This window comes from Alexandromys fortis, unplaced genomic scaffold (genome assembly GCF_014885135.2).
Source record: "Alexandromys fortis isolate MF-2015 unplaced genomic scaffold, M_Fortis_MF-2015_v1.1 scaffold_72, whole genome shotgun sequence".
NCBI classification, from domain to species: Eukaryota; Metazoa; Chordata; class Mammalia; order Rodentia; family Cricetidae; genus Alexandromys; species Alexandromys fortis.
Genome location: NW_026067969.1, coordinates 1,121,918 through 1,134,161, shown reverse-complemented (window position 1 = coordinate 1,134,161; position 12,244 = coordinate 1,121,918). Strand labels below are relative to the sequence as shown.

Below are 12,244 nucleotides of genomic sequence, written 5' to 3'. Positions count from 1 at the left end.
TTGAGTTTATCCACTGTGCAAGAGGAGGGAAAGGAATGAAATCTGCCTTCTTTTTGCCCAGAGAACATTTAGAGTCTCCCCGTAGCAGAGATTTTTCTTTCCTCTACATGCTACTCTGGCAGCAGCTCCATTGGGACCCATTTGAGTTGCACATGGGAGTCTGCGTCTAGGTGTTCCTTGTCTATTGAATGGTGTGACTAGTTCCATGGTCACTTGAGGTGAGTGCAGCTTATGCAAACTGTAGAATGTAATAATGACTTGAATTTGGACAACATATGTCTTTGAACTGGATTCTTATTAAAGAAAACATTGTTTCAGCTCTAGTAGGTTATCTGCATGTCCTCACGAATTTTTAGAATCAACTTGTTCGTTTCTACAAAAGCACTTGTAGGGATTTTGATTGGGAGTCCATTGAATCTAGATCAGTTTGAGGGGACATGGATGTGTTACCCTGTTGAGGAATGCAGTCATTGTCCTTTTCATGAAATTTATCCCCAGAATTTCAGTGTTTTGAGTTGTGTTGCAAGTGGTGTTTCATAGTTCCATTTCCAGTTGCTTGTTGCTAATCTACAGAAGCACAATTTAAAAACCCTTTTCCCTTATGGAATTGGCTAGGACCTCTTGTAGAATGTAGAGCTGAAGTGGTAGAAGGCGGCATTTTGTTTGTCCCTAATCCTCAGGACCCAGATGGTGCTCTGCAGTTATCTTCCGAGCATTACATGTCTCTGCTATTTAATATTTATTTTCTCCTTTTACCTTGATCTTCTTTTTTTGTTTCACCTTAAATTAATTAATTAATTTATTGCGACAGAGTTTCTCTGTATAACAGGCCTAACTGTCCTGCAACTTGCTTTGTAGACTAGCATGGCCTCCAACTCTGCCTGCCTCTGCCTCCTGAGTGTTGGGATTAAAGGCACGCCTGTCTAGCACAACAATGCCTGGCTTATCTTAAATTTATTTTTTTAGAGATAGGTTCTAATTCTTTAGCCCAAGCTGCCCTTTGAGTTCCCAGCATTTCTGCTGTCCTAGCCTCAGTGTTCACCTCTTGATTGTTACTTGCGCATAGCAACTGAGCATATTTATGCAGTGATGTTTAGTACCATGTAATGGTTAGATCCAGTTAGCATATCTGTAATGTCAAGTATTCATCTTTAGGCTGAGAGCAGATGAACCTTGTTTCTAGGGGCTGGGCAAGTAGCGCAGTGGGCAGAGATGCTTGTCTAGTGTTCAGGAAGCCTTGGGTTCTAGTCTCAGCACTAAAAACAAAAGCAAAATGAAATGTTTCAGCTATTGGAAGCATTACACACTCTCTGCATATATTGTTAAGGTAGAAAGCTAGTTCCTTCATACTTGAGCTTCGCTTCTCCTGTGTGAGGCCATGAGGTGGTGCATCCCCTCAAGCAGTGCTTTGCTTTGTCTCATGGACTTACCGATGCTGCGCTTCGTCATTCCCTTTATTTTGTTTCATTTGTGGTTTCTTGTTTAGTGGGTTATCTGAAAAGACTTGTTTGATTTTTAATATTTGGAGGGAATTTATTCCAGACACAGTTTTGTATTTTGGGCTTTATTTTTTAAAGATTTCTTCTTATTATTTTTATTATGTAGCTTCTGGGGGTGGGGGTGGGGCATGTGCATGCAAATGCATGTACCTGCCCAGGCCAGAGGTATAGGATCCCTGGAGCTAGAGTAACAGGTGGTGGTGAGTGCTAGAAACCAAACTCAGATCCTTAAAGAGCAGTATCTGCTGTTAACTGATGAGCCATCTCTCCAGCCCCTGCTTTTTGATTTCCAGTTTAATTTGGTGGTATGGTTTGAATTCCCTGGGATGACTGAGTCCCCTTGGCAGCTGGTGGTACCTTCACTAGTTACAGTCTTCCTACTCCTGAGGGTCATTCTCTAGGGGAACAGGAGCTGCAGTGTTGTCCACTTCATGCTTCATTTTGTCAGCTCTGCTTAGGTTCAGTCTGTTATTAGGGTTTGTACATTTTTACAAATTAACCCCTAGTCTTTAAGCTGTGTCTATCAAAAGTGAGAAATAGCCCTTGTCCCCAGAGGCTTTCTGTGTTTAGAACCCAGTATTTTTTCTAGCTGCCTTGTGAACAGTATTGTGCCTGTGCTTTACCTCTTTCCTTCTTTGTACTTGTTTTGTGTATGTGTGTGTGTTTATCTCATTATATAGCCTGGCTTGCCTTGAACTTATATGTAGGCCAGGCTGGCCCCAAACTCAACAGAATCCACCTGCCTCTGCCTCGTGAATGCTGGTATTAAAGGTGTGTGCCACTGTACCCAGCCCTTTTGCTCTGTTGTCTTTTTGTTTAAGTGGATTCTTGAACACACTGTAGTTAGCCATCCTCATTTATTCATTTGATAGCCTCTGACTTGTATTAGAGTGTTTAGACCAGTTAGATTAGTGTTATTGTCCATGTGTCTGAATTTTACCATCTGGCCTGATGTCTGGTTGTCTCGTCTTTTTTTTTTTTTTTTAACCTTCCCTCCTTTCTTTCTTTGGGTTACCTGTAGTTCTCCAATATTTCATAGGGGTTGCTGTAGGTTATGACGTGCATTGTTAGGTTGCCAGGGGCTACTGTGACCAGAGTGATATATTCACGGTAATAGGAGACATATTTTTCTCCTAGGAGTCTGTTGTTGTCTAATTCATTTTATGGCAGCCCCACCTAGTTAGTTCTTTTATTTTCAGCAGTCATTTGTTTATTTTGTTTTCGGTTATTTTGTACTAGCTGTGGTTGTTGCTGTGGAGGCTGCTGCTGACCAATGCTTTCTGGTTCTTGTGCCCTTCCTGGTTGTGAAGAAACAGCAGTTCACAAAGACCATGTGGTGTCCACACTGCAAAAAGACAAAGAGAGTCTTGATATTTTAAGAAGATATTCTCTTTGTTGGAGGGGCATTGAGTATTGTTAAGTGCAGGTGTACAATGAGACCAGAGGAAGATGTCTGTTATTTCTTCTCTTCTTTCCTTATCCCCATGTCACAGGGTCTCTCATTGAACCTGGTTTTGGCTAGACTGGTTGGCCTACAGTGATCCTCTTCTCTTTGCCTCCCACAGTGTTGGGGCCACATGTACTGTTGGCCTGTACTACGTGTACTATGGTACTACTCACTATGAGACAGTTTTCGAGTTGGGCAAGGGCCTGGAGATTTAAACATACACACACAGACAGTGACACAGGTCTTCCTTGAAGCAAGAATGCCTCCTTTATTGTGTTCAATAAAGGGCAGCTTATATTGTGCTCTGGCCATGCCCCAGCTCTCAGGATCTTTCAGTTGCAGACCCATCAGGGTCTTGAGTTCAGAGCAGCTGCAGGCTGTTCAGAGCAGAAGAAAACAGTTTGTTGACAGGAGATTCAGGGTCTGGTGGTCTACAGCCACAGGTGCACCTAGTCATGCTCAACTTAAAAGAAATTACATTTTTTAAAGATTTATTTATTTATTATGTATACAACATTCTGCCTCCATGTATGCGCAAACACCAGAGGAGGGCACCAGATCTCATTACAGATGGTTGTGAGCCACCATGTGGTTGCTGGGAACTGAACTCAGGACCTCTGGAAGAGCAGCCAGTGCTCTTAACTACTGAGCCATCTTTCCAGCTCAAGAAATTACATTTTATCTGTCTGTATATAAAAGTATGTGTGCTTGTGCTAATGGTGCCATACAGAGGTAAGAGGACAACTTGTGAAAGTTGATTCTCTAATTCTACTATGTGGGTTCCAGGGATTGAACTCGTATTGTTAGGCTTGGTAGCAAGTGTCTTTACTCACTGAGCCTTCTTGCCAACCAGCTTCCACCTTACCCCTCTTTCAACACTGGGACTTACTGAGCCATCTCCTATATATTTTTATTTACTTTTGGTTTGTTTGCTTGCTTGCTTATTTATTGGTTGACTGATTAATTCAGGGTCTCTCTCTATAACTCTGGCTGTCCTGGAACTCACTCTGTAGATCGGGCAAGTCTTGAACTCACAGAGATCTGTCTGTCTTTGCTTCCCAAGTGCTTGGATTAAAGGTGTGTGTCTATATTTATATCTTGAAATGGGGTACGCATATCCCAGGCTAGTCTCATACTGGTTATTGTTATATAGTTGAAAATGAATTTGAACTACTAGTTCTCTTGCCTTCATACCCCAAGGGTTATACCTAGTTTTATGTGGTACCAGGAATTTAACCTAGGGCCTTGTGAATATTAGATACTCTACTGACTGAGTTATACTAATCCCTCCCTTTTTTAAGAGACAGGATTTTGCTATTCTAGGTTGGCCTGGAACTCACTATGTGGCTCAGACTGGGCCTCAAGCTCTCAGCTCCCAAGTGCTGGGATAAGCTTCGTGTACTACCTTGCCTAGTGTAATCCCAGCAGGATCTCTGATGGTCCAGCTGTAGTTTCCTTCCCACCTAGTAATTCCTGCAGTGGTTTTTATAGACTAGGTGTGAATTCTTTGAGCCTTGGCTTCCTGGAAGATACTTTTTTTTTTTCTTTTTTTGGATTTTTGAGACAGGGTTTCTCCATAGCTTTTGGTTCCTGTCCTGGAACTAGCTCTTGTAGACCAGGCTGGCCTCGAACTCACAGAGATCCACCTGCCTCTGCCTCCCGAGTGCTGGGATTAAAGGAGTGCGCCACCACCGCCCGGCTGGAAGAGACTTAATAGACATTTTTTTTCAGGTGCTACTACAGCTGGATATAGACAGTGGTTGGCAGCATCTGTCTTTGGGTGAAGAGGAGGCACTGGGGGCTGAGATGACAATTCTTGCCCCAATTATATTTTTTAAAAGTCAGTATCTATTCTCATGGTCAGCTTTACTTCCCCCTCAGAATGTGGGGTGTGTGTCTTGTATCCTCTCTTCCCCTCCTGTCTGTTTCTCAGCCCACTCCTGCCCTAGCTGCTATGCTTTCCCCTGTGCTTTCTGGGCCGTATGGCTCCCAGCAGACACTTGGTTTGCTTTGCTGTGGTTATTCTCCTTGATTCTGAAAATAATGTATGTTTTCCTTTAAAATACAAAATTAATTTACATTTTAGGTACAAAGATAGAATTTTATGTAGTACTTTAAAATTTTTTTTTATATATGTAATAACAAGGACCTCATATATCCAAGACTGGTTTGGAACTCAACTTTGTAGCTGAGGAAGACCTTGAACTTTTGATCTTTCTGCCTGCATCTTCCAAGGGCTGAGATGACAGCAGGCACGAGCCACCTCATCTAGTTTTTGTGAGTGGCTTTACTCTCTTTCAAAAATCTGACTATTGGCTTGGTAAGATGGCTTATCAGATAAGGGTCCTTGCTGCCAAGCCTACCAACCTGAGACTGGTCCTTATCCACATGGTAGGAGAGAATTGCTTCCTGTAACTTGTCTTCTGACCTCCATGTGTGTACTGTGGCACTGTGAGCACAAGCACATGTACACACATAGAGATAGACAGACAGACAGACTATGTACACCTATGGCCTTACCCTGTGTGGGGCAGAGATAAGCAGTTGTTAACTACTATGCGAGTGCTGGAACTTAAACCCAGGACTCAAACTCAGTAGTGCTTTTACTACTGAGCTCTCTCTCTAGCCCCTTTATCTTAGTTTTAAAGAGATTTTTCTACCTTCTTGATATTATGTAATGTAGTGGTATTTCATTTGTATTTTAATAAATAAAGCTTGCCTGAATATCAGAGAGTAAAACAGCCACACTGGTCAGCCATACAGACCAGGCAGTGGTTTGGCACACCTTTAATTCCAGTAGCCACACTAGTTAGCCATAGAAGCTAGGCGGTAGTGGTGCATGTCTTTAATTCCAGCCCTAGAGAGGAATATAAAACTGGAGGAGACAGGTCTCTGCTCAATCTCATTCTGAGATTTTCTAGAGGCAGGATTGCCATTTTGGTTTGAGGTAGAGGTAAGAGCCAGTGGTTGGCTGTTTAGCTTTTCTGATCTTCAGGTTGAACCCTAATATCTGTCTCTGGGTTTTTATTATTTGTATCACAATGTAGTTCAAATACTGTATTTTTATTTGTTGATGAGCCACTCAGTCATGCACATTTTCACCTAACTATCACTCTGACCACTTCTAGGTATTAATGTGTATTTTTACAAAATAAAATTATTATTTTATAAATACAAATTAAGGCATTTTTGTTTGTGTGCAGGATTACTTGTGGGTGCACATATGACACAACAAGCATGTTGTAGCCAGAGGACAACTTTGTGGAGCTTGTTCTCTCTCCTTCTGTCTTTATATGGGTTCCAGGGATTGAACTCTAGATACTAGGCTAGATTGACAGCTGCTTTATCTGCTGAACTAGCTCACTAACCCAGTATAAACAGAAATTTGATACTATCTTAATTTCAAGAGAGATTACTTAAGTCTCTGTTTTTTTTTTTTAAGGGATGTACAGCTTGGGTTTTATAGTTGAACTTTATTTTGTGTTGACTTTCTCTGGTCAGATGTGACCCAAGATTAGGTAGATTGTTATGGGTTGTCAGCAGACAGCTGTGTACACAGTGTGCATGGGGTCTGACCTTCATGACCACAGTGGAGAGGGAAGAGCCTTGCACTGGTGTTTGGAGGCACAGTGATTTCTTTGCAGGAGCAGGCTGACCCTGTGAGTCCTGTTAAGTCTTGGATCACATGGAATCCAACTGTTTTTACATCTTTGTGTCTTAAGAGTTAACAGTAGGTGCTCTGGATCTCCCGGTGATGAAATGGAGATATAGGGGATGACATGGGGGAGCAGTGGCCTTCTTAATGCATTTTCCTTCTGTCTTAGGTAAATCTTAAAATGAGAGAGATAACAGAGAAAGAAGTTAAATTAAAACAGCAGCCACTGGAAAGTCCTGCCCATCAAAAGGTAAAGGGTAAATTTAATTTCTTCAGAACACATTAAGTTAATGTTAGTAGTAAAGAATTATGTCTGTTTCTACTTGCTCATTCTATATTTTTGTCATTCCAAGCAAGCTAGCCTCTTAGATTCTACTGGTGGCTGATTCTCAATGCTTCAATTAGGCGTTACCATGGGCAGCCTGTCTTCTGTCCCTACCCCCAAAAAGGGTTCATAGTTTGAACAGGGGGTATTCTGGGAGGACTTGGGAGGATCAATAATGGAAACAATGTAGCCTGAGCTGAGAGTGAACTTCTGAAGGTAAGAGATTGAGCAGAAAACAACTGTAGTAGCTGTGCCTTTGCAGATTCTTGAGATGGCCTGTTAGGTTTCATGAGGCTGATGGGGGTCTGAAGCCCAGTGCCTGGAGCCAGTGGAAAGTGTGTACCTTGGAATGGGTGCAGATGGGTGTGTTCATCCCACATTCTGGCTTTGGCCTCATTTCTGGCCATTTTCTCTTTTGCCAAGGCCATGTGTTATAGTCAGTGGTGTTGACACAGTTTTACTGCTGAGAGCAACATGTATTCTCCCCTTGTGGTTTTCTCTCTATATTGTCCAGCTCTAGTCAGTTGGGTTGAGTGCCTACCTAATCCTTGGATGGGACAGACACACATGGGCATAGACAAAGGGAGCAGAACTCTAGCCTGGTCCCTGACTTTGTCAAGTGTGGAACTATTCTTTGCTGTTGTGAAGGATAGAGTTGTGAAGGGGAAAAGTTATCTTCAAGTTGAATTGACTGGTATTGTGATCGACTGAGGTCATGCACACTGGAAAGCCTTTGCTTACCAGAGGCTATCTCCACCTCTTCGTGTGAGCATGTGTGTCATGGCCACGCCTGGACCTACAGTGCTGACATTCCTTTCCACCTTCCTTCCCGCTTCCTGAGCAGTCTCCCTCCAAGTGGTATTGGAAGTTAGTACCCGTAAGTGACCCAGGCCACCAGCCGCAATCTGCAAAGCCATCTTGTTGCCATCATGCGCTTCCATTAAATTGCTCGCACCCAAGACTGGGTTTTTGTTTGTTTGTTTAAATGTCTACCTGGGGGTTGTGTTACATCTTCTCTAGCATGAGCCCTGCTGGCCACGCTGATGGGCTTTGTTATGTGGCACTTTGGAATTGCCATGTCCATTTCCCCCAGGTTCTAAGTGATCTCTAAGTAACCAGTGTAGCATAGCTGACAGGAAACAGTCTTTCCTTGTAGACCTCAAGAGTCTGACGGTGACCTAGTGACTGGCCATCAATCCTTAACCTTTTTTCCTGCTGCTACTTTGCCTGAAAGGTGGTTTCTACCATGACCTTTCCTACTACCTATATCCTAGGCTGTCAGGTTGGGAAGGTGTTCCCCCACTGAGGGCACAGGCGGGCTGCAGAAAGTACTCTTGCTGGTGTGTCTGGATATGGTTCCTTGTTACCATCCCTCAGGCCTATATGGAAGTCAACTCAGATTCTGCAATCTGAGTTAGGTCAGTTCAGATGCAGGGCTACTGAAATAATTTTAATACAAATTTTAGAAACCAGGATTATATTTAGTAGTTTCAGCAGTACCTCACTAGTGACCAATTCTGGAAGTGGGCCAGTTTGTCACTGCCCTTATATGCCTGGTGCCAACTGGTGCTTTTTCATGTGAACTTTTGGGCACATATCTCTTTGCAGATGGTTTTGAATGTGCCCTTTGATTGCTTGGATCCTGTAGCTTCATTATTTGGCCCAGATTGTCCTTTGGGTTCTCACTTGGACCCATGGCTGTGGGCTACAAAAAGCTTATGTAATCGTAGGTTGTCCTGCCTGAAGATGTGTTAGAAGGAGAAGGCATGCTTAACGGGTGTTTGAGTCCTGGGTTTGACTAAGGCAAGGGCTCACAAACTCAGGTGTCAGAGAGGTTTGGTTTCAGATAAGTTTCATGAAAAAAGAGAAATATAACCAAAATTAATCTCCCTTATCTTGCCTTTGTTAGAGAGGCTGTGGGTGTCCTATATTGATGTTTAGTAAATAGACCAATAAGAAAAAGTGTGGCAAAGATCGACAGATTATGGGTTTTATCTGAATGTTTCACAATAGAAGTTTGAAGCTGTGGGTGAGCAAAACAGTCATGTGAGCCTCCTGCGCCCCTGTAGTTCAGTGTCAGCCTAATTTTTACCCATACCATCCATCTTAACTCAAGAAATCATTTGCTTTACTGCATGCCTGCTCACTCCCTGTCTGCTCTCTCCGTAAAAGCCTGGCCTGGAGCATGCTGTGATGCATTGCATGCTGGAACCTGTGGACTTTGCACGTGTGGTACAGTATGAGGCGGGTTCCCTGTGATAGTACATGTCATGGGCTCTGAGAAACAAGTTAAAATGTATGTTGGAATATACAGTCAACACAAAACAAGCCTTGTTGCTAAATCCTAGGGGATCTGTTGTGTTTTCTGGCAAGCATCACTACTGGTTATTTCGAATTTCTGTAGCGGCATCAGCTTGAAGTCTAGATTCTAAGATGGTTAATTGATTTGGATTCACCTGCAGAACTCTCAGAAACCAACAGTTCTTGTTATAGACAGGTGCTGGCTTTCTTCTTTTTTAGTTTCTGTTGTGTATGTGCCCCCTCTGGAGGAAATGTGACTGGTGGTTATCCTGCCCTGAGCACTGACACAGACAAGAGCAGTACACTGCAGCTCTGGGGCAGTTCTCTTCACTGAGCAGCCCTCTTTGCTAAGTTCTCTCTGACCATGGGCAAAGAGGCTTGGACTATGGTGCTTAGAATACTGACAGGAGGCTTCCTCAGGTGTGAACATGAGGGAGCCTCGGCCTGGCATTTGCTTGATGATCTTGTAGGTTTTAGTCCTGATGTTTCTCTTGCAGTTCTTGGTGACTGGTGTGGAAATGTGAGAAATTTGTTGAACCTGGTTTCTGAAATTTCTCAAGCAATCAATGCTATTTTATTAATGATCAATGCTAATCTTGATAATACTTAGAAAAGTGCCTGTAGCTTGGGTCTTTCAAGCTCTGAATGCTCACTGTTTAACTTGTTTCTCATTAGTTTGTAATGCATTGGCTTATAATAGTGTAGATGTGCGTTTTGTCTCCTTCCCATGTGTGCCCACTGCCAGAGTCAGTTTAGAGTTAGACTGGCCCTGGTAGTGTTAGCAGTGGATCTCTGCCATCCAGTGTACCCATGGACCCCGTCCTGGATCTGACTTGTTTATTCTGGACAGAGGATATCATCCACACAGTCTTAATTTTTCTAGGCAATAACAGTTGGTCTTTATGTGGCTCTAGGCTTGGTGTAAACCTTACTCTAGCAGTGTGCCTATAACATACACAGGGTGAAGTGATCTCACACGCAGAGACCATTTTCCTTTTATCAACTGCAGGTCCGCTATCGGCGAGAGCACCTTTCCGCTAGGCAGTCACCCTACTTCCCGTTGTTGGAGGACTTGATGAGAGACGGCAGTGATGGCGCTGCTCTCTTAGCGGTGGTTCACTATTATTGCCCAGAGCAGATGAAACTGGATGGTGAGTGGAGAATGCTTCCCCTGAACAGACCTGAAAGGGAACAGTGTGCATTTAATATGCAAGGAAAACCCAAGGAATTAGTATGGAGTCCCTGTATCAGCTGGCATACTACCACATACCTAGAAATGCTGAGAGACCAAGTATCTCTGCATCGTATGTGATGTGGAAATTGCCCATTGATATTTGGATAATATGTCATTGTATTTTGTGACTTTGCCTCTGTTTCAGAGTGAGTGAGATTTAAAATCCTTTATTTTGAAACACCTAGAAAGTAAGCCGGACAGGGTGGCACACACCTGTAATTCTGGCATTTGGTAGGCTGAGTTTGGACCAAGATCAGCCTGGGCTGAATAAATGAGACCCCTTGTCAGACCAAAAATAAACAAGTCTGTAGACCTTTCTGAAGACATAAGGATGAATGCTAGAATCAGTTTGTTTCCTGCCTTGGCCTGATGCCCAAAAACCTCTTTCTAGGTGATTGTGTCCTGCAGGGGGAGGAGGAAAGTGAGTGGTTGTGAAGGGCTTGGCGCAGACCTGCTAAGGTGATGTGGAAGCACCAGTTGTCAGTGGCTCTGTGTCCTAAGTACCTTTTGTTTGGCGTGGGCAGGTAGAAGGCTAGGGACCCCACTAGTGCCTCTACTGGACATTGCCTCAGACTTTAGCCCTGGACATCTTAGGCTGGTGTTATGCCTACTCCAGGCATGGAATCGCAGATAATACATTCTTTACAGATACAGAGGTGACTTGTAGGACAGGGAAAAGGGCTAGAGGGATGGCTCAGCCGTCTTCCAGAGGACCTGAGTTCAATTCCCAGCACCCACATAGCAGCTTAAAACTGTCTGTAATTCTAGTTCCAGGGCACTGCCAACTGTGGTAAAACACCAATGCACATAAAACAATTCTGGGGAAATAATGCAGTGGTATACACTTGCTTAGCATGACTGAGTCCTTGGGCTCAGTCTCCTGTATCACACAGAAAAGGAATAATGTTTTCTGGGGTATAGCTCAGTAATTTAATGCTTATATATAGCTTGCAAAGGCACCAGGATTCTTCAATGAAAGTAAAACTGGTTTAGTGTTAGCAACACTCTGGCCCATCTTTAGAAACCACATTTTCCAAGGAAATGTGCCTCAGTGGAGCTCTTAAATGTCACACAGGTTTAAGGCCAAGACTTAGGTGGAAGAGCATAGACTGCTTAAAACACGGGGGGACATAAAGAAAGAAATAGAAGTGGTAGGGAAGAGGGTAGGGCGGGCACTCCAGCTCAGAGTTTTGGGGCTTTCCCTTTCTGCACTGCAGCTCCAGCTGACCTGAAGCTCTAGGTATTCTAGACTTCCCTTGAACATGTGTTCCTCCTGCCTTCTGAGAGTTAGAGACGCACTACTGCCTGTTGTGCTTTGCCATCTCCTTTTACATCTACAGCTCCGTCTCCACTTGTCTGCTTTGTTTGCTTCTCTGTCTATTTTGAGACAAGGTCTCTACATAGCCCTGACTGTCCTGGATCTCAGGGTAACCTCAGATTCACAGAGATCCTCCTGCTTCTTCCTCTTGAGTTAGGTTCATTGCAGCAACCTAAAAAAATCTGACACAGGGCTGGAAAGATAGCTCAGAGGTTAAGAACATTGCCTGTTCTTTCAGAGGTCCTGAGTTCAATTCCCAGCAACCACATGGTGGTTCACAACCATCTATAATGAATGGGGTCTGGTGCCCACTTCTGGCCTGCAGGCATATACACAGACAGAATATTGTATACATAATAAATAAATAAATATTAAAAAAATCTGACACAATCCCAGAGAAAAGTAAAGGGAAGAAAAATGAAGTTTTGTGACTGTCTGTAGAGTGAGCAACTGAAGTTCTAGGCT

At 43.3% G+C, this 12,244-nt stretch overlaps 1 protein-coding gene across 2 annotated transcripts in view; it reads left to right on the top strand.

Annotated features, from left to right (window-relative positions):
• Positions 1-12,244, top strand: part of Camsap1 (calmodulin regulated spectrin associated protein 1) — a 63,302-nt gene that overhangs the window by 27,438 nt on the left and 23,620 nt on the right. Inside the window, exons 4-5 of one of the 2 annotated variants that reach the window (XM_050154990.1) lie at positions 6,771-6,851; positions 10,237-10,378. In XM_050154990.1, the coding sequence (XP_050010947.1) occupies positions 6,771-6,851; positions 10,237-10,378 (223 nt within the window). The remainder of the gene's footprint in view (positions 1-6,770; positions 6,852-10,236; positions 10,379-12,244) is intronic. The other variant, XM_050154991.1, reaches the window with a different exon arrangement.